The sequence below is a fragment of the Panthera pardus genome, unplaced genomic scaffold, assembly GCF_024362965.1.
Source record: "Panthera pardus isolate Hobbes unplaced genomic scaffold, ASM2436296v1 HiC_scaffold_13, whole genome shotgun sequence".
In the NCBI taxonomy this organism is placed as follows: domain Eukaryota; kingdom Metazoa; phylum Chordata; class Mammalia; order Carnivora; family Felidae; genus Panthera; species Panthera pardus.
Genome location: NW_026526688.1, coordinates 40363369 through 40383842, shown reverse-complemented (window position 1 = coordinate 40383842; position 20474 = coordinate 40363369). Strand labels below are relative to the sequence as shown.

The 20474-nt window shown below is 40.0% G+C and overlaps 1 protein-coding gene across 4 annotated transcripts in view; it reads left to right on the top strand.

Moving 5' to 3' along the window:
- CHRNB3 (cholinergic receptor nicotinic beta 3 subunit) overlaps positions 1 to 15007 on the top strand; it is a 36099-nt gene extending 21092 nt beyond the window's left edge. For 2 of the 4 annotated variants that reach the window (XM_019440661.2, XM_019440659.2), the window contains exons 4-6: positions 7237 to 7346; positions 7567 to 8449; positions 10603 to 15007. In XM_019440661.2, the coding sequence (XP_019296206.2) occupies positions 7237 to 7346; positions 7567 to 8449; positions 10603 to 10737 (1128 nt within the window). In that variant the 3' untranslated portion in view covers positions 10738 to 15007. Of the gene's footprint in view, positions 1 to 7236; positions 7347 to 7566; positions 8698 to 10602 lie in introns of those variants that run through there. The other 2 variants (XM_019440660.2, XM_019440658.2) reach the window with 2 other exon arrangements.
- Positions 15008 to 20474: the final 5467 nt, after the last annotated feature.

Sequence of the window (20474 nt, the reverse complement as noted above, 5' to 3'; positions counted from 1 at the left end):
TCCTGGGTTAAGAGGTTAAATGAGATCATATGTGTGAATGTGACTGGTACCTTCTCTGGCATGTAGTAGGGACTCAGTAAATTTCATTTCTTGCTGCCACCTTTGTAGGCTTTTTCATCCTTAATGACAAATCCTGTTTCTTAGCCTTAACAACTCATGGATATAATGCGAATGTGGGACACATAATGTGTCATGTTGTTATCTTTAAGGTTAAAATGAATCAACATTAGCTTGGTTTTAAGAATTTCACACCTGGGTGGCTCAGTCGGTTGAGAATCTGACTCTTGATTTTGGCTCAGGTCATGATCTCACAGTTTGTGAGTTCAAGCCCCATGTCAAGCTCTGCGCTGACAGTGCCTGCTTGGGTTTCTCTCTCTCTCTCTCTCTCTCTCTCTCTCTCTCTCTCTCTCTCTCCCTCCCCCTCCTCCACTCATGCTGTCTGTCGGCCTGTCTGTCTCTCTCTTTCTCTCAAAACAAATAAATAAATTAAAAAAAAAAAAAGAATTTCACACCTGACTTTAAGATAATTGAAGATCCCAGGGATGCCTCAGGGGCTACAAATCAAGGCATTATTTGTTCCTTACTACCTCCTGGTCTTAGTATTAAACTAAGAATAACTAGGAGATTATTTCTGTAGTAAAAAAGTCTTTAGGAGCACCTGGGTGTGTCAGTCAGTTAAGTGTCCAACTTCAGCTCAGGTCACAATCTTGTGGTCTGTGAGTTTAAGCCCTGTGTCGGGCTCTGTGCTGACAGCTCAGAGCCTGGACCCTGCTTCGGATTCTGTGTCTCCCTCTCTCTCTGCGCCTCCCCTGCTCTCTCTCTCTCTTTCTCTCTCTCTCTCTCTCTCTCAAAAATAAATAAACATTAAAAAAATGACTTCGACTTACATTTAAATGAAATTTGGTGCTGGATACTAGCTAGATATTTATGACTGCTATTTCAGGTAATGTATGTAAGAAAGGACAAGGGAATGTACATGATATGGATTTGAAATTGCACTGTTCAGAATTAAGAAAGTTTTTTTCCATTTTTTTCTTAGTCACAGATTAACTTGATATTTGGCCCTGACATACCCCGTGCTCTCCCATTTTCTGCAATGACACAGCTCTCAGCCTGGGAACTGACTACTTCAAGGTAGAGCTGATGTTTGTAAAGGGCTTTGAGAATCTTGGCCAGGTTGTGCTATATGAACATAGGATATTATTTCTAAGCCCTTACTATAAGAAGGGAGAGACAGGAGATTAGTCTCCAGTTGCCCCCAGGATTTCAGACAGAGCAGGGAGTGACCAGAAAGCCTCAGACCTCTCTAGCAAGATAGAGGATGGTTGGGGGGGGGGGGGGGGCTCTGAATCCTCACCCTGACACTGCTGACTCAGCACATGTCTTCTTCTTCCTGGGGCATGGGGCACTGTCAGCATCATGATGGACACACATCTTGTAGAAATCCAGGGAACCTCTCCAGATGGATGTGTCAGGGAGAACATTCTGATTCCCCAGGTCTGGTTACAGAAGGACACCCCGTAAGGGGTACAACCAGTACAGGACAGTACAAGTGGAGGATTCAGGGCTTCTGACTCTAGTCCAGTGCTCTTTCTCTTCCAGATACTCCAAGGTAAGCAGCATTCACCAAGAGTCCCAGCTAGTCCCTTTCTCCTTACTGGTCAGAAACAAAACCTAAATCACTGTAGATCGCTTTATGTGCTCCCCGTGGATTCAACGCATCCCTTACTCATCGTTTGTTCACCCCTGCCCCAGGTGGGAGCCCACACCCTCCTACTTCTCCCTAACCCACACCACCACTCACGGCTGCTCCCTCCCTTTCGGTCTCAGCTTTAAAGGTGGTCTGCTCAGAACTACCTCCCCTGTCCATCCTGTGGTTCGCTATCATTATACCCAAACGGCACTGCCTTCTTGTGTGAGGCAGCCCCAGGCCGGGAGCACATGGCAGCGGTGTGTTCAGCCTTGGGTACTTGTGGAATGCATTAATTCCCTGCAAACTGTGAGCCCAATGAACCACTACCACTCTGTTATCTCTGGCCACAGATGTTTATCTTGCGGTTGGAGGTCCAGTTAAGCAACACAAACCCTTCTGACTGAAAAGTCCCTCACCCTAGGGCATGCCCCAGTTCCCTTAGAATGGTTTGTAAAACCAGTTATTTGTTTGGTGGGGTTTGCATGAAGGCAGGGGCCCCAGAATTGTAGCTATCCACCTTCTCTGCAAAGTGGAAGCAGGCGTAAGAAAAGACAGCTGTGCCTGGAGGAGAGAGGAACCTGGATCCAAGAAGCAGGCAAGTTTGTTCCCAGCAATCTTTATGCTCCAAATGGAGGAAGAGTGAGATTGGACTTGGTGGCTGAGCTCACCAACATCGTCCACTCAAGACGGAGCTAGCACGTAAAAGCACAGTCCCAGCCAATCTGTCTCTTTGTGTCTGTCCCTGGGACTCACTGCCTGCCTGAGACCTGCTCAGATTCTCCCGGGATCAGCTGAGAACCTTTTAGTTGCAAGTGACAGAGAACGCAACCCAAACTGGCATAAGCAAAAATAGAACGTATTGGCTTTCACAACCTGGAAAGTCCAGGGACAAAGCTAGCTTTACGTGCAGCTTGATCCAGGGACTCAAGCAATATTCCTGGGGCCCAGCGTTCCCTCTGTGTGTCTCTGGGCTCCTTGTCCTCTGGGTTGACCCCATTCTCATCTCAGTCCTCCTCTAATGGCAGCAAGGTGGCCATATGAGCTCCAGCCTCAAAGTGCTTCCTGTGTTCAAGTTCAAGTTCTCTTTCAAGAAAGAGAAAGGCCAGCCTCTTTTCCAGTGGTTCCAGAGGATGCATGGTATGTCATTGTTTCCAACTTGGTTACCTGCTGTCCCTGATCACAGTGGGCAGGTGTGAGGTACAGCCCCATTTCTGGGCCAGAAAGAAGAGTCAGATCCACCCCCAGCTGGTGGGTGACAGTGCAGTGAGGTGGTTCTCCATGAGGAAATGGGGGGTGCTCTTACCGGGAGAAGGGCAGGTGAATTGGAGGCAGCAGGCAATACATATCGACTTTATTTCTTAGTTCATTGTTCTCCTCTTTCTGTGAAGATCTCTTGACATGCCACTTCCTCCTCGAACAAAGCCTTGCATAAGTAGAAGTCAGCCAAAGGCTTCTGTTATTACAGTTCATCTTCATTCCATAATTTCTCTCCCCGTTTGTCACCGAACTTGAACACTGTGTAACATGCTTATTTATATAATTCCTCCACCTTTTGTCAGATATTTTACCAGTAAGGCCAACTTTTCTGTTTTTATTGTCTTCATTTTCTTTTTTTACCAGAGGAAAAGATGGAATAAAGCTAGTTTTAGCTTGAGTACAGAGTCAATAAGCTTTATAGCTATCAGCTATATATCTCTCTTAAAAAACAGAAAACAAAAAAACCAACCAAAAAAAATGAAATACTTAGGTATAAATCTAAATATGTATGGGGTCTGTAAGTTGAAACTACAAAACACTGATTTAAAAACATCAAAGAAGACCCAAATAAATGAAGAGAGAAATGATACTCCTGGATCAGAAAACTCATATTATGATGTCTGTTCTCCCCCAATCAATCTATAGATTCAAGTCAATCATAATTAAAATTTCAGAAGGATTTTTCTTGTTGATAGCAACAAACTGATTTAAATTTTTTTTAAGTTTATTTATTTATTTTGAGAGAAAGAAAGAGAGAGAGAGCATGAGTGGAGGAGGGGCAGAAGGAGAGGGGGACAGAGGATCTGAAGTGGGCTCTGTGCTAACAGCAGAGAGTCCAATGCAGGGCTTGAACTCACGAACTGTGAGATTATGACCTGACCTGAGTTGGTTGCTTAACTGACTGAGCCAGCCAGTCAGGTGCCCCTGATTTAAAGATTTATATGGAAAAGCAAAGGAACTCGAATAGCCAAAACAATTTTGAAAAAGGAGAATACAGTTGGAGGACTCACATTATATGATTTCAAAACTTACTAGAAAGCAATGGAGATTAAGAGAGTGTAGTACCAGGGAAAGGAGAGACACAGATTAATGAAATGGAACAAAGAACTCATAAATAGACCCACGCACATATACAGTTAATTGATTTTTGACAAATGTGCAAAGGTAATTCAATAGAGAATGTTTAATCTTTTCAACAAAAGGTGCAGAAGCAATTGGACATCCATATGTGAAAAAACTCAAAAACCTCATTCTATATTCACATCACAATAAAAAAAATTAACCCCAAATAAGGATTTTAGATCTAAATGTAAAACCCAAAAAACTGCAAAATTTCTAGAAGAAAATATAGGAGAACTTGAGTTAGGCAAATATTTCTTAGATATGACATAATTCCTAAAAAATAAAATTGGTAAAATAAGCTTCATCAAAGTGTAGAATATCTGTCTTATGAAAGACACTGTTTAGAGAATTAAGAAACCACAGACTGTGGGAAAATATTTGCAAATCAAATATTTGATGAAGGGCTCTTATCCAGAATATATAAAAGAAGTCTAAAAACTCAGTAATAAAAAAACAAACAGCTTGATTAAAAAATATGCCAAAGATTTAACAGCCACTTCACCAAATAAGATATATGGGTGACAAATAAGCACACGAAGAGATGTTCAACATCATTAGTCATTAGGAAAATGCATATTAAGAACCATAATGAGATACCATTTCATAACTATTATAATCAAAATAAAAACTGAGGCAATACCAAGTACTGGAGAAGACTAAAGAACTAGAACTCTCATACATTGCTAGTGGGAATGTTAAATGATACAGTCACTCTGAAACACAGTTTGGCAGTTTCATATAAAGTTAAACATACACTTACTAGGACACCTGGGTGGCTCAGTCCGTTAAGCATACTACTTTGGCTCAGGTCACCATCTCATAGCTCATGGGTTTGAGCCCTGCATCAGGCTCTCTGCTGTCAGGGCAGAGCTCGCTTCTGAGCCTCTATCCCCCTCTCTCTTTGACCCTCTCCCACTTTCTCTCTCTCAAAAATAAATAAATATTTTTAAAAATGGATACTCTTATTATATGGCCCAACCATCCCACTCCTGGGTATTTACCCAAGAGAAAGAAAGAGCGTTTTTCACTCAAAAAACTGCACAAAATATTTATAGGGACTTCATTTGTAATCATTAAAAACTGGAAGAATCCAGGGGCTCCTGAGTGGCTCAATCGGTTAAGCATCCAACTTTGGCTCAGGTCATGATCTCACAGTTTGTGAGTTCAAGCCCCATGTCAGGCTCTGTGCTGACATCTCAGAGTCTGGAGCCTGCTTCAGATTCTGTGTCTCCCTCTCGCCCTCTGCCCCTCCCCCACTCACCCTTTGTCTCTGTCTCTCTCAAAAATAAATAAACATTAAAAAAAATTTTTTTTAAAAACTGGAAGAATCCAAATATCCTTCCTGGAGAAGGATAATAAATTGTGGTATTTTCATACAAGGGAATACTACTCACTAATAAAAATGAACAAATCACACACACAAAAAATGAACAAAGCACTAATATAACATAGAAGAATCCCAAATACATTATGGTCAATAAAAGCAATCTGTATTGAAAGGCTGTCTCCTGTATGATTTCGTTTATATGACCACAGGCAACATTATAGGATCAGAAACTAGATCTGTGGTTTCCAGGGGTTGGGAATGGGAGAGTGGATTACAAAGGAGCAACACGAGGAACACTTTTTGGGCAACAGAGCCGTTCTTGTGTCTTGATGGCATCAGTGATTATACAACTGTTTGCATAGAACACCATACACAAAAAGGGTGAATTTTATTGTACGTAAATTTTTGAGAAATAAGCCAAGTGAGAGGGAAACAAAAAATGCTACTCTGGGTTCCCTTGAACATTTCTGAGATTCAGACCTGCTGCTGGTGGTACAAGTCTCCTTAGCAGGAGACAAATTATTCATAGGAAGGAAAATGCACTTGCTTTTCAAAACGGGCAGAGGAAGAGTAAAAAGAGAGAAGCCTGTGAGTACCAAGTAAACATGGTAAATACTTTATTAGTTTGGGCTCTTAAACTGTCAATCTTCATATACATGGGTTTCCATAAATAGTCACGCAATCTTTTATCCTTTAGCTTGTAGCTTTTTAATGAGCCATATCCTTTTAAATTTGTTTTGTCTCAGATAGACAATGTCTCACCTGGAGTGTACAGTCTCATACTTTTTCAGGCATCATGCATATTTCAATATGTTACCATCTAGTGAAGTTGCCCATCTGCTGTCTCCTGATTTTTTAATGACAACATTGGCATCGCTGGGCTCCAGGAAGCCTCACACTGGGCAGGCACACCCTTGAAACTTTCTGAAATGTCATTTCATATTATCCTACATCATTACTCAACTGTCTACATGAGGGACAATGGGATAGAAGAATTTAATTTTCAGGTCAGATTTCATAAGATTCTGGATCTAAAATCTTTTTAAGAAAGTCCACTTCTGTTGTAATTGGATCACCCATACATCATCCTCTTGACCTTCATAAGCCAATCAATTAATGGTCAGGTTTGTTAATCTGGGTCCATTAGCTCCTGTAAAACATGCTAAATGATTTCATTGTATTATGAGGAAAAATATGTAAGTATGTGAGGAAAAATATGTAAGTATCTGGAGGCTAACAATATTAGGAATATAATTTAAAACTGTAATTGAGTGGTCACAAAATAAATTCAGATTAGAACTTAAAAGGAAATTCTTGGAAAATATTTTTTCATTGGGATAAAGTTATGTTATCAAGACTAATCAGTGGATACTGGATGTTTCATATTAACATACTGGGTGGATGTTTGTCCAAGACTCGAGCGATATTAAAAATTGTTTGTACCCATTTTCATGAGATTAAAATATTCCTGGGCCAACTCTTCTAGAATAGACTGAATTAGATCTATCATTGTTTTTCTTTTGTTTCTTAAGAGAAAATAGCCTGAAAAAATAGATCACCAATCAATGGTGTTTGTTGCTCAGACTCTCCATTGGGAAGTAGATATGGCAATTTTGGAAATCCCAGGTAGGAGGGCTGTGTGGGCCTGGGCAAGATCAGAGGCCAGTTGGGCTCAATCTGTATCTTGAGCTACAGATAAGGTCGTAAGATCTAAAATGGATGAATTTCCCTGTTTTAAATAAAGCACTGGATTCGTAAATTCACATAAACTTGAAGATTCCAAAGTCTAATACACTGAATTTTCAGACTAAAATTTCGGTATGCTTATTTAATGCAGGAGTGGACAGACCACAAGTTACGTTGGAACCCTGATGAATATGGTGGAATTCGTTCAATTAAAGTTCCATCAGAATCTCTCTGGCTTCCTGACATAGTTCTCTTTGAAAAGTAAGTATCCCAGAAGAAACATACACTGGTCAGATTAGGACTAGAGATGGCAAAGCCTGATTCTGGCAAAATGATTAAGAGAAATGTACAGATTTAAGTAAGAAGAGAACTGATTCTTTTTGAAATATTGTTTGACACCGTAGTAGTAAAGTAATAAATACAAATAGTAGAGGGGTGGGCAAAACCCCAACTCATTAGTGTCCAACTGCTTTTACCACAGTGCAGATGGACGTTTCGAAGGCTCCCTCATGACCAAAGTCATAGTGAGATCTAATGGCACCGTCATTTGGACCCCTCCAGCCAGTTACAAAAGTTCATGCACCATGGACGTCACGTTTTTTCCGTTCGACCGGCAGAACTGCTCCATGAAGTTTGGATCCTGGACTTATGATGGTACCATGGTTGATCTCGTTTTGATAAATGAAAATGTTGACAGAAAAGACTTCTTTGATAATGGAGAATGGGAAATACTCAATGCCAAAGGGATGAAGGGCAACAGGAGAGATGGCACCTACTCCTATCCGTTCATCACTTACTCCTTTGTTCTGCGCCGCCTACCCCTGTTCTACACCCTCTTCCTGATAATCCCCTGCCTGGGGCTGTCTTTTCTGACAGTGCTCGTGTTCTATTTGCCTTCTGATGAAGGAGAAAAGCTTTCGCTATCAACCTCTGTTCTTGTTTCCCTGACAGTTTTTCTTCTAGTAATTGAGGAAATAATCCCATCTTCCTCAAAAGTCATTCCTCTCATTGGGGAGTACCTGCTGTTCATAATGATTTTCGTTACCCTGTCGATTATTGTTACTGTTTTCGTGATTAATGTTCACCACAGATCTTCTTCGACTTACCATCCCATGGCCCCCTGGGTTAAGAGACTCTTTCTACAAAAACTTCCTAAATTGCTTTGTATGAAGGACCACATGGATCGCTACTCTTTCCCAGACAAAGATGAGAGCCAACCAGTGGTGAAAGGTAAAGTTCTAGAAAAAAGAAAACAAAGACAGATTAGTGATGGAGAAAAAGTTCTTGTTGCTTTCTTGGAAAAGGCTGCTAATTCCATTAGATACATTTCAAGGCATGTGAAGAAAGAGCATTTTATCAACCAGGTGAGTATGCTGGTATTCATTACACTGCTGCCATTGAAATGTGCAAGAACCAATATTCTCACATCTATTTACAATAAAAAACTGTCATTTTTAAAATGTGACATTATTAGCTATCTGCATTTCACGTGTAAAATGTAAAACAAGCCCTGACATGAATAAAAATTTTAGTATGGATCTTTAGGAAGCAGTTCACAGAAACAATGGGCAAAAAAGAAGCAAGTATAGATTAAGCACCATTCCTTGTAATTAGACTTGACTCTATTTAAAATAATGTTTTATGTTTATTTTTGAGAGAGAGAGAGTGAGCAGGGGAGGGGTAGAGAGAGGGGGACAAAGGATCTGAAGCGGGCTTTGTGCTGATATCAAGGAGCCCAACTCGGGGCCTGAACTCATGAACTGTGAGATCATGACCTGAGCCGAAGTCGGACATTCAGCTGACAGAGCCACCCAGGCGCCCCTATTTAAAATAATTTAATTTTACATTTTAAATTGGTTATCCTGGTCTCTGGTAATTTACCTCTCATTTTTAGTTCAATGGTGGTTATTTCTAGCCATAGTATTTGGAAATAAAAGAACAGAATTAGACTTCGGGATTAATGTAAATATACAGTGTTCCAACAGATATTTTGGTGAGGGAAAAGGGTGTGGTTATTTGGCTAACATTAAAAAAAAAAGTGTGGCACGAGTGTGGATTTCCTACTCAAAACAGTTCTGGATTCAGATCTTACTGATGCTTAAAACAAATTTTAAGACAATTTGTAGGGTTCAATTATTTTACTCTAAAATAAGTGCAAATTAGTGCTAAGAGCCTGATCCCATAAACAAAATTATGGAAGACATTTTTTAAGGAAACATGTGTCTATACTTTATCTAGATACTACCTAGCATATTCTCTTACTATTTGTTGTGTTTTTCACCCATTGCTATAGAACTAACATTTCAGCTATTCTTTTTTTTTTTTTTTTTAGAGAGAGAGAGCACATGCTTGCAAGCGAGCACAAACAGGGGAGGGGTAGAAGGAGAGAGAGAAGCTTAAGTAGGCTCCATGCTCAGAGTAGAGCCGGATGTAGGGCTCAGTCTCACAACCATGAGATCATGACCTGAGCCAAAATCAAGAGTTGGAGGCTTAACCGACTAGCCACCCAGGTGCCTCTTTAGCTATTCTTAAGGGTTGTTCGTTGTTGTTTCTCTACATCTTTTAAAAATTTGAATTCAAAGACTCAACTAGCTTTTTTAAAAATGATAAAAGTAACACATGATCAGGGTATGGAATTTGGAAAATACAAAAAATATAAACAGATTTAAAATAATTAATAATCCCACCACTTAAGATTGACACTTTAAACACATCTTTTTTGTGTTTTTCCCCAAGGTTTTATTCCTAAACCTCTATGTGTGCAGAATGCATTCTGGTTCTACATCAGTACCTATGTCCCCTCTCTATAAGTCCTGTTCTAGTCCATCTTCAAAAAACCCCATACAGTAGAAATGTGACATTTCTTTTCCTTCAAAAGAGGAAAACTGGCACCTGTCCTTCAGACCTCCTTGGCCTCTCAACTTGTTGCTGCTTTGACCTTGCTCTTATAGGCTTATTCCCCACTCTCCCCCAACTTCCCTTCCTCCAAAGGGACTAGATCTTCCCTCTCCCCTGCAGATTCCTGTCATCTCATGGTCACTTCTCCTCCACGCAGTTTTCTGGCATTCCAGAGATAATAGCAGCCATACCCACATGTGGAGTGGAAGAAAAGAAGGCTTATAATATTTGGCCATGAAAATTCTTAATTTATAAGCTTATGATTCATTTCATATATGAGGTCAGGAAGATCCTAGTAAGAGATACTGACTTTTTATTTGTGGAAAAATCAGTCCTTTCCCATTTGGATCAATATTGTTCTACAAATGCATAAATGATTCAGTTGTTTCTATTTTACGTCTTCTATGTTGATGAAAATGTTCACAGGCTGTTTCCTTTGGGCACTGTTATTACGGAAGTCACAGGGGAGAATCTGAGCCTACGTTGCAGGGGATGTGTTAGGTGAATTTGAAAAACGAAGTGCTGTAAATCCAAATATTACTGTTTTTCAATCCCTTGAAATGAATTCAGAACAGTTGCCCTGCATATTGAATGGAAGGCATCTTTTTCTCTTTTGCAGGTAGTACAAGACTGGAAATTCGTAGCCCAAGTTCTGGACCGAATCTTTCTGTGGCTCTTTCTGATAGTGTCAGTTACAGGCTCTGTTCTGATTTTCACTCCTGCTTTGAAGATGTGGCTACATAGCTCCCACTAGGAACACATCTCCAGAGCAATCTAAAATACCATAAAGACAAAATCACACCTTAGAACTGACATCCAGCTAGCATGTACATACAGTACCCAAATGCATGAGCTTTTTGGAAGGGTCAGCGCCGTCCTCAGGGAAACTGAACACTGGTAAATGTGGGTTTGCCCACAGTAAATTCATGATTGCCACTGGAGGGAGTTGGGTTTAAGTAAAGCAGAACCCCCTCAGGTCCGTGCCTTGGCTTCCCCAGACGTTCATGGAGTCATATGGTCCAGGTCTGACATCACAGCCAGGACATGCTAGGGCTGCAGGACTAATGCCCCCAGGAAGCAGGACCAAGGATGCACACCAGGAATTCAAGGCAGTCTCTGAGTCAAGCTGTTTGTGTGCACAGACCTGGGTCTCCTGAATCTACTGGTGTCCTTGGTAGTTTTGCCTGAGTTTGCAAACTGGTGCCGTGTGTCATGCCTTTGTCGCAATGTGTATGAGCAAATCTCAACAACCCTCTGGGGAATCACACTGGTCCAAAAGGTCTGGCACAGATCGCTTGTTATCGAGAAGATTCCAAGATGCCTATTAACTAAAGCCCCTCCCCTTCCCCCCAACAAATGTGGTATTTGTTAAAAACAGTCTCTTGAATGTGGTAACCTTTAAGGCAGGTGGTATTCGTGACTTATTCATAACACTGTATAGTTTTTCTGATGGTGAAACTAGAACCTACTGTAAGTTGTGACTGGCTCTAAGGGCCATATCAAAATAACTTACAATAGAAACACTGTTATCTGTTGCCAAGAGTGCAGTCATTAAAATGCATTATCTTTTCCTAGAAAATAGAAGTACTGAACATTCTCTGATAATGGGTTTTTATGTCCTCACAGCCAGTCTAATCCATTTCAACAGTACTCTCAAGGCTTTCCATTCTGCTTCTTTTCTTCCTTTCTTTCTCTTCCTCCTCCTCCTCCCTCTGCCCCTCCTCCCTCCTCTCCCTCCTCCTCCTCCTCCTCTTCTTCCTCCTCCTCCTCCTTCTTCTTCAGAACATTTAAGTTCTACTCTCAGCAAATTTTAATTATACAATGTAGTGTTATCAACTAGTCACCATGTTTTACATAAGATCTCCAGACCTTATTTATTTTATAACTGAAGTTTATACCCTGTTGCCAATCTCTCCCTATTTTCCCTCCCCATCAGTCCCTAACAACCACTTTTCTAAGTGTCCACATGTAAGTGAAACCACGCAGTATTTGTCTTTCTCTGTCTGATGTTTCTCTTCTTAGCACAATGCCCTCTGTGTTCATCTATGTTGTTGCAAATGACAGAATTTAAGGCTGAATTATATTCCTGTGTGTGTGTGTGTGTGTGTGTGTGTGTGTGTGTAATCACATTTTCTTGATCCACTCATCCATCAACAGACACAGGTTGTTTTCATACATTGGCTATTGTGGATAATGCTGCAATGAACATGAGAGTGCAGATATTTCTTTGAGAAAATGATTTCGTTTCCTTTGCATACACCCAGAAGTAGATGGATCACATGGAGTTCTATTTTTCATTTCTTGAAAAACCTCCGTAACTTTTTTTATAGTGGCTGTACCAACTTAAATTCCCACCAACAGTGAAAAGGGGTTTCCTTTTCTCTACATCCTTGCCAACATTTGTTATTTCACATCTTTCTTATGGCAGGCATTCACACAGCTGTGAGGTTATATCTCACTGTGGTTTTGATTTGCATTTCCCTGATGTTGAGCACCTTTTAATGTACCTGCTGGCCATCTGTATGTCTTCTTTGGAAGCATGTCTATTCAGATCCTTTACCCATTTTTAAATTGGGTCATTTGGTTTTTTACTGTTGAGTTATATGAAATTTTTGTATAGTTTGTTAGTTTTCATACTCACCTCTTATCAGATACATGGTTTCCAAATATTTTCTCCTATTTCGTAGGCTGTCTTTCCATTTTGCTCATGGTTTTCTTTGCTGTGGAGAAGTTTAGTTTGATGCAATCCCACTCGCTTATTTTTGCTTTTGTTGCCTTTGCTTTTGGTGTTGAATTAAAAAAAAATCATTGCCAAGATGCCCTCCTTTGTTTCCATGTGTCTCCCTGCCCCTCTGGGAGCACTCGTCACCCAACTTGCCAACTCCCTCTCGAAGATTCATCAGGAAGAGTCTGTTCAGATGCTTTTTGCCCTCCAAAATTGTTGCTGCCAAATTCTGATTTTAACTTGAAGTAATTGTTCTTTTTTCCAAGATTTAAATCTTAATCCATTCTGGACTATTTGGTTTGGGGCATGTTTCTCATAAACAGTTTACAGCTGAGACTTGGGGTTTAACCTTTTCACATGTATTGTTACCACCCAGATGGTTAGTCTTATTCATGCCATTTTGTTTTGTGTTTTCTGTGTAATGTTTTCTTGTCCTTTTTTTTTTTTTTTTTTTTTTGTTCCTTTTCAGCTCTGACTGTATTTGTCTGTTTCTTCCTCTTTACTGGATTGAAAGTTATGCATCCATTTCTATTAATTTATTAATAAACATATTCAAATTTCTTTAATTGGTGTTGGGATTTAATGCCCATAGCCACCACTCTTGAAATGAAACAGTTCTTTTAGCACTTTCCCTTCCCCTCTTCTTTTATCACCTTTTATGTTTTGCTAAATCATCCAAAATTCTAATTCCAGGTTATTAATTTTTTATGTTATGTGTCTCTTTCCTCTGAATAATTTATTGACAATACATTTTGTCTACAACCACATTATAAACAAGTAATTGGTTTACTCATTTCTTGGTTTGCCACTTTTTTTCTCCTGTTTTCCTCTTTACCTGATTTATTTCATTATCTCAGAGGAATACATCTCCAAGCAATTCTTTCAGAAACTTTTGAGAGTGGTTACCTTTCTGAATCCTTGCACTTCTGAAATTGTAATGTATTCTGCTCTCATAGGTTGAGCATGGAATTTTGAGTTCAAAATCTTTCATCCTCAGAATTGTGAAGATATTATTCTACAATATCCCATGTTCTAGATGAGAAGTATGGTGAAAGTTGATTCTTTTTTTTTTAATATATGAAATTTATTGTCAAATTGGTTTCCATATAACACCCAGCGCTCATGCCAAAAGATGCCCTCTTCAATGCCCATCACCTACCCTTCCCTCCCTCCCACCCCCCCCCCGCCCCCCATCAACCCTCAGTTTGTTCTCAGTTTTTAAGAGTCTCTTATGCTTTGGCTCTCTCCCACTCTAACCTCTTTTTTTTTTTTCCTTCCCCTCTCCCCCATGGGTTTCTGTTAAGTTTCTCAGGATCCACATAAGAGTGAAAACATATGGTATCTGTCTTTCTGTATGGCTTATGAAAGTTGATTCTTATTCCTTTGTTCCTATAGATTCCTATTTTTACCTTGATGAAACTCTTGGACTTTTCTTACTATCTTTGGACTTTAGAAATGTCACCTGAAATAAAAAAGAAAAAATGTCACCTGAATGCTGTATGTATCTAAATACAGGGCTCTGTCTCTGTCTCTGTCTCTCTCTTTCTCTCTCTCTCTCTCTCATTCTCTCTCTTTCTCCCTCTCTGTTTTTATCTTGGCACTTGATGACTAATGTCTTTATTCAACTCATGAAAATTTTCTTCTCTAACCTCTTTTATTATTTCCTATCCTCTATTCTCTCTCTCCTCTCTTTTTGAAATTTCTAATAGAAGGATTTTGGTATTCCAGGATCTGTCTTCCATGTTTATTAATTTATTAACTCTTCTCTCATTACTTTTTACTTGTTTAATTGTTTACATTGTCAGCTTGATGATACCCCTAACTAATTTGATAGTCAGTCATTGTCTTCTCTGCTATGCAGCCCACCTACCAAGGTGAGGTTTTGTTTGTTAATGGATGAATCATGGATGGATATTTGCTAATAGATGAATATTTGATTTCCAAGAACTCTAATTCTTATTTTTGGATGTCATATCTTCTATAATAACTTGGAGGGATACTAATTACAGTTACTTCAAAGTCTTCTGTTGTCTGTATTAACAATTTTTCCTCAGGGGTTACTTCTTCTACTGATACTTTTTATGCTTTTTGTGGTAGTTTTATTCCCATGTTTGTTGATTTTTGAGTTTGTTTACCTAACAGTGGAAATCATTTCTAATGACAGAATACCAGGCTCCAGTTGCTTTCCTTTACTGTCTATGTCCAAGAAAGCATTTTTCTAGAGTATGTGAGTAGCTCATCTAATACATTCAAGGAACCCCTTTCTTCATGGCAGCCATAAATAATCTTGGGCTAAACTATTTCTAAACTAAACTATTTCACTGCTCACTCTGGTTTCTCATGTGTCAGAATGCCCACCAGATGGGACAGACTGTGAAAGCCACTATGAAAAGTAGAGTACTGCTGCAGCTGTGCTTGGTCCTTTACTTGATTACTCAACAATTATACCTGAAGTCTCCCCTGTGTATAATCTTAGAATTGTTAGAAAGCAAATAATTTCTTTGGTGGTCCCATCTTTCTTTCATGGGACCAAAATTCCACTGCTCTGTTAGGTTTTATCATAAACCTGATCTGTGCTGCATATTTCAGCTATTCTCCACCAATCTGGTCTGTGAAGATGCCTCAGGCAACTTTCCAGTGCAGTCATGGATGTATTCATTTTACATTTATTTTGATATATCAGTAGGATTTGGAGGACACACACACACACACACACACGAAATGAAACATATCAACCAGCTTTTTTTTTTTTAATGTTTATTTTTGAGAGAGAGAGACAGAGAGACAGAGAGAGAGACAGAGCATGAGCAGGGCAGGAGCAGAGAGAGAGGGAGACACAGGCTCTGGGCTCTGAGCTGTCAGCACAGAGCCCAATGTGGGGCTCAAACTCATGAACTGTGAGATCATGACCTGAGCTGAAGTCAGATGCTTAACTGACTGAGCCATCCAGACGCCCCCAGCCAGCCATTTTATACTGATCTTTTCTAAATCTCAATCCTTAATATATATGTCCAATTGTATATGGAGACTAGGACACTGAAAAATCACCACAGGTGACACTATGCCATGAGAAGAGTGTGGATCTCTTTTAAGGACTCTGATTAATCTTGACTTTACAGGCTGGTGGATGCTGGACACAATAGAGACTGGAGAGATGATTCTCTTAGGAATAAAATTGCTAATTATTGACCAAAAAAAAAAAGTGAAGCACATCTTGAAGTCAGTGATCCACATATGTTGTTAGATTTGGCAGGATATCCACTCCAGTGGGGTTCTTCACACCTCGCTGTTTATAATCTCCTGGACATTTGCACTGGTTTCCAAACTGTTTTTCCTGCTTCCAGTCAGATCTCCATCCTCTTCATACCCAAATAGCCCTTGTCCTTTTCAGACCTAATCTCTTCCTCCCTTGCGCCCTTGATCTCTCCTCCTGGATATGGTTTCTTTAATTACTCTGGCTGTCTTGTAAGGCTCCCTTTCCTAGGCCTAAAAAGTACCCAGATCTACTTTCATTTTAGAACAAACACAGGCCATAGTGAACCGAAATAATAGAATATTTTCAAATAGCCCGGACTGCTTTATTACAGAGATTCGTGCCATTCTAATCACCCTCAAAAGTAGTTATAAATTCCAAAACAGAAATCACATTTATATATATTTTAAGTGTGTAAGTAATATTTAACATGGGCAGTTTATTTTTGAACATATACCAAATTTTATACCATAGAATTATATTTTTATGTGCTATGCACACACATTGTAGAACATTGGGTTCCTTGCTTGGTCTACATATCTATTATTTCTCTGTACATTTTACTGGGTTTTTTAAAAGGGAAACAACATGGTGAGGTGGAAAATGAGACACTAGGACCCAAAGGGCTCTAGACCACTTATTACCTCGCTCTGTGGGCTGTGGGGCCTTAGGTGGGTCACTTGCCCCCTTGGGGGTTTTAGTTTCCTGGTCAATTAATTAAAGGTTAAGACTCATAGTTCTCTCCTGCTCTAAAATTCTATACTTTGGAGATTTTCACAATTTTTAAAGCACACAACTTCTAATTAGAACTTTGTTTCTTTGGGAAAATGTAATCTTTTTACACTGCTTTAGAACAGGATTTGCAGGGATACATTGTGATGAAAATCAAGGCTTCCCTCCTTTAAATCCCTGACTGGATTGTGGATTCAAAGGGCAAATCACAGTTCTTTCCTTTATTGAGAACACTGTTGACTTTAACTCATTACTTAACTGTATCTAACTCATTAGTTTGCTAGATAAATGACAATACTAATCTTAGAAAAATGCATTTAAATTCAAATTCAGTTTTAAAGTTTGATAAATACTGCATGAAACACTTTCCACAGCAAGCCTCTTTCTGACCAGACACAAATACAGCAAAGGTCAAACGTTTATATGTGTACACACAGCTTTTCAAATATGGAAAAGCATAAATATTTAGACACCTCAATAACCCAAAGATAGTAATGACAAAGGATAACTTTAAAGCAAAGAAATTTTAATTTCAAATGTATAACAAGAAAAATCTATGGGAGTAAAACCTTCCAGCTCTTGCAACCGGGGAGCAGGGGTGCAAGAGCATGTGGCTCTGGGGGGCCCAAACAGACCAGCGTCAGTCACTCACTGCTGACAAAATCCAAAGGCAGAGAGACTAGTGGCGAAACCGGAAAGGAATGTATTTCCGTGAAGCCAACACCAGAAAGACAGCAGACTGATGTCTCAAAGACTGCAAAGTGCTGAAAATACTTTCAGATTTGTATAAGGAAAATGTGGGGCGAACGTCATGGGTACACGCAGGTAGCCAGTAAAGGTCAAGTGGACCAGTGTCTTGGAGTCAGTCACATGGGGTCTTGCTGGCCACAGAGCAGTCACCATTATTGTTTGAGGGACAAGGGTTTCAGTCTCCATCACGGATGCTGTGCCTGCAGCTAGGTCTTTTGCCTGAGTTAAGAGACGTGTTAGAAAGAATTTAATCAGTTAGAAAGTACAGACTGAGGTGAAAATGGAGGTAGATAGTTGTCCCCCTTCACTACTTCCAACAAGTGGATGTTGTGAGACCCGTACAACAGTCCATCACAAGTGCAAGCGTGTGGGACACACACCTGCACAGACCCACAGAGAGCTGTCCTAAATTGTCCTTATCCTTCACATCTCTGCTCACACCCCACTTCATGAAGCCTTCAAAGAACACGTGGCCCAACTAAGCTCCCTGTCTCTGAGAGCCTGCGGTGTTTTCAGGCTCTGCTAGAGAGTATAGAATGTAATTGTCCCTTTGTATCTTATCAAGTGAATTTTATTTCCTTAGTTATATCATAGCACATCGTTTGTTACAACCCCAACAGTCTCTCTAATAGAGCTGAGTACATGGTCAAGGCCTAATTAATATCTGTTGATTAATTTTTTTTTAATGTTTATTTATTTTTGAGAGAGAGAGAGAGCACAAGTGGGGAAGGGGCAGAGAGAGAGGAAGACACCGAATCTGAAGCAGGCTCCAGGCTCTGAGCTATCAGCACAGAGCCTGACACAGGGCTTGAACTCACAGACCATGAGATCATGACATGAGCTGAAGTCAGAAGCTTAACGGACTGAGCCACCCAGGTGTCTCATTCATTAATTAAACCAGCACCTAAAATGAGAGCAAACTTGTACTCTTCCTCAGCCTCTTCCAGTATTTCCAGCTGTGTGTGTGTGCTCTTGTGTGTGTAATTTTCAGTGTGTGCCTTAAAGAAACATTTTCTTACATTAAAACATTTCTAAAATATTATTATTATACTTTGAAAAATTAATAATTCCACACTCAAATTTATAACTAGCTGAAAAACAGCCTAAATTTGTAGCTGGCTTGTCTAAAGTAGCATTCAACCCATAGTGTTATGCCTCTTAAATCTATTTTAATTTCTTTCTTGTCACTGACTTGTTGAAAGGACCAGATCAGTTTCCTCCAAGAAAGTCTCATTTTGGGGGTTCGTCTGGTTGCTTGCCTCTGGTGTCATTTAATGTATTCCTCTGTTTCCTATATTTCCTGTAAATTGGAAGTTATGTTATAATTCTGGCTAAATAGTTTTGGCAGAAGACATCAGAGATTATACTGTGTAATTCATATTGTACCATGGGAGGAGAATACTATTTGATGATACTACACATACTACACATCATTAGTGTTAAGACTAATCTCTGGATCCAGATGATGACAGTCCGATTGCTCCACCCACCCAGTGGTAAATTTAGTAGTGTAGCCTATGACAATAACACACAGCAAGGTTATGAAGTCTCTTACCTATGACCTTGGGCCCCTTAAAGATGGTCTCTAACCAGCTACATTAGAACACTACAATTTCCACAAAGTAACATTTTTCCGCTGGCTTGAACCTTTTGGCTGTGTCATAATTCTTTCTCGGAACACCTACTATTATATATTAAAGTGAAATCATTTCATGAACACCATGGTGACTACCATTTATGTTTAACCTAATATGAATTCTTCCTTTGCATTAAGACTTTCTGTCAATAAAATAATGGTAAAAATAAAAGTATCATTACTTCTTTAGTTCATGGACAATCTTAGGTTTGGGAAAACTAGCCAAGAGCAGCAATACATCCAGTGGTGTATATTATCACACTCCAAACAGAGTGACCACTATTGGGGTATGGCAGCCTGGCCTGTTGTACAATTAGATGTGCCTCTGAGCTCAAAGGTAGTCTCAGCTTTGGGCAACAAAAGGAGATCCAGCCAGGCCAGAAGAATGCAGTATAAAAAGGGAAATCATATTAAAAAAAGAATACACATTATGAAGATTAACTCAGGCAACCTTCTAAACAGCCCTCTGAGGAAAGCACTACCACCATCTCTGCTCACAGGTAAGGTCCTCTTCATGGGCAAAAAGTCAACCCTCAGGAGAAAAGAGTGCCAACAATCAACTTTACTCTTTCTTCTCCTGGGTGTGACAGGTGTGGTGTGTGACTGCCCCTCAAGAAGCCTGCTTAGCATATGCTCCAAACTAATGCCCTCAAGAGGGTTCTGATTTTTCATAGGTGGCCTAATGGGTATTTTGATAATTCTACATTGGCCTGTTCCACACATTGCAGGATACTTAACATCCCTAGTCCCCAGGCCTAAATGACAATGGTCATTGCAACAAGCAAAAATGACCTTTTAGACATTTCCAAATACCAACTGGAAATACAATGTGTGTGTGTGTGTGTGTGTGTGTGTGTGCGTGTGTGTAAATGGGGTGCAATAGCATTTCTGGTTCACAATGTCTGGATACTGCTGAAGGGTCCAAATGACAGTTTAAGTCAAAAGGGGGGATGGGCAAAAAGAGGTGCTCAGACGTTGTTCCCCTGTTCTTGTTGGCCTATCCCCTCGCTACACACAAGAGGCATACCCTGGGCCCTGTGGAAGGATGGGGCTAGGTGAAGACATCCCAAGTAGATGCTCCCTAGGCCCTCAGGTGGTACCTCCATGCTTCTGAGTCCACTCCTTCCCTTCCCACTTCTCACACTTCCCTCCACCAGGACTTAGCCTCCTCTGGTATGACCTCAACCAACAGAAGGAATCAAGCACCAGTTTGTTCAGCCAAAGCTGCAAACTCATGTCCCTGCTACAAACTCCAGGCCCAGCACATGGGTCTTGTTTGGCTAACACGAGGACACTATTCTTTTTTCTTCATTTAGTTGCCACACTTTAAAACTAGGAGATTTTATATAAAAAGCTGGATTTTCAGCTTTTCTCAAAAAATCCAAAGTTCAAGCC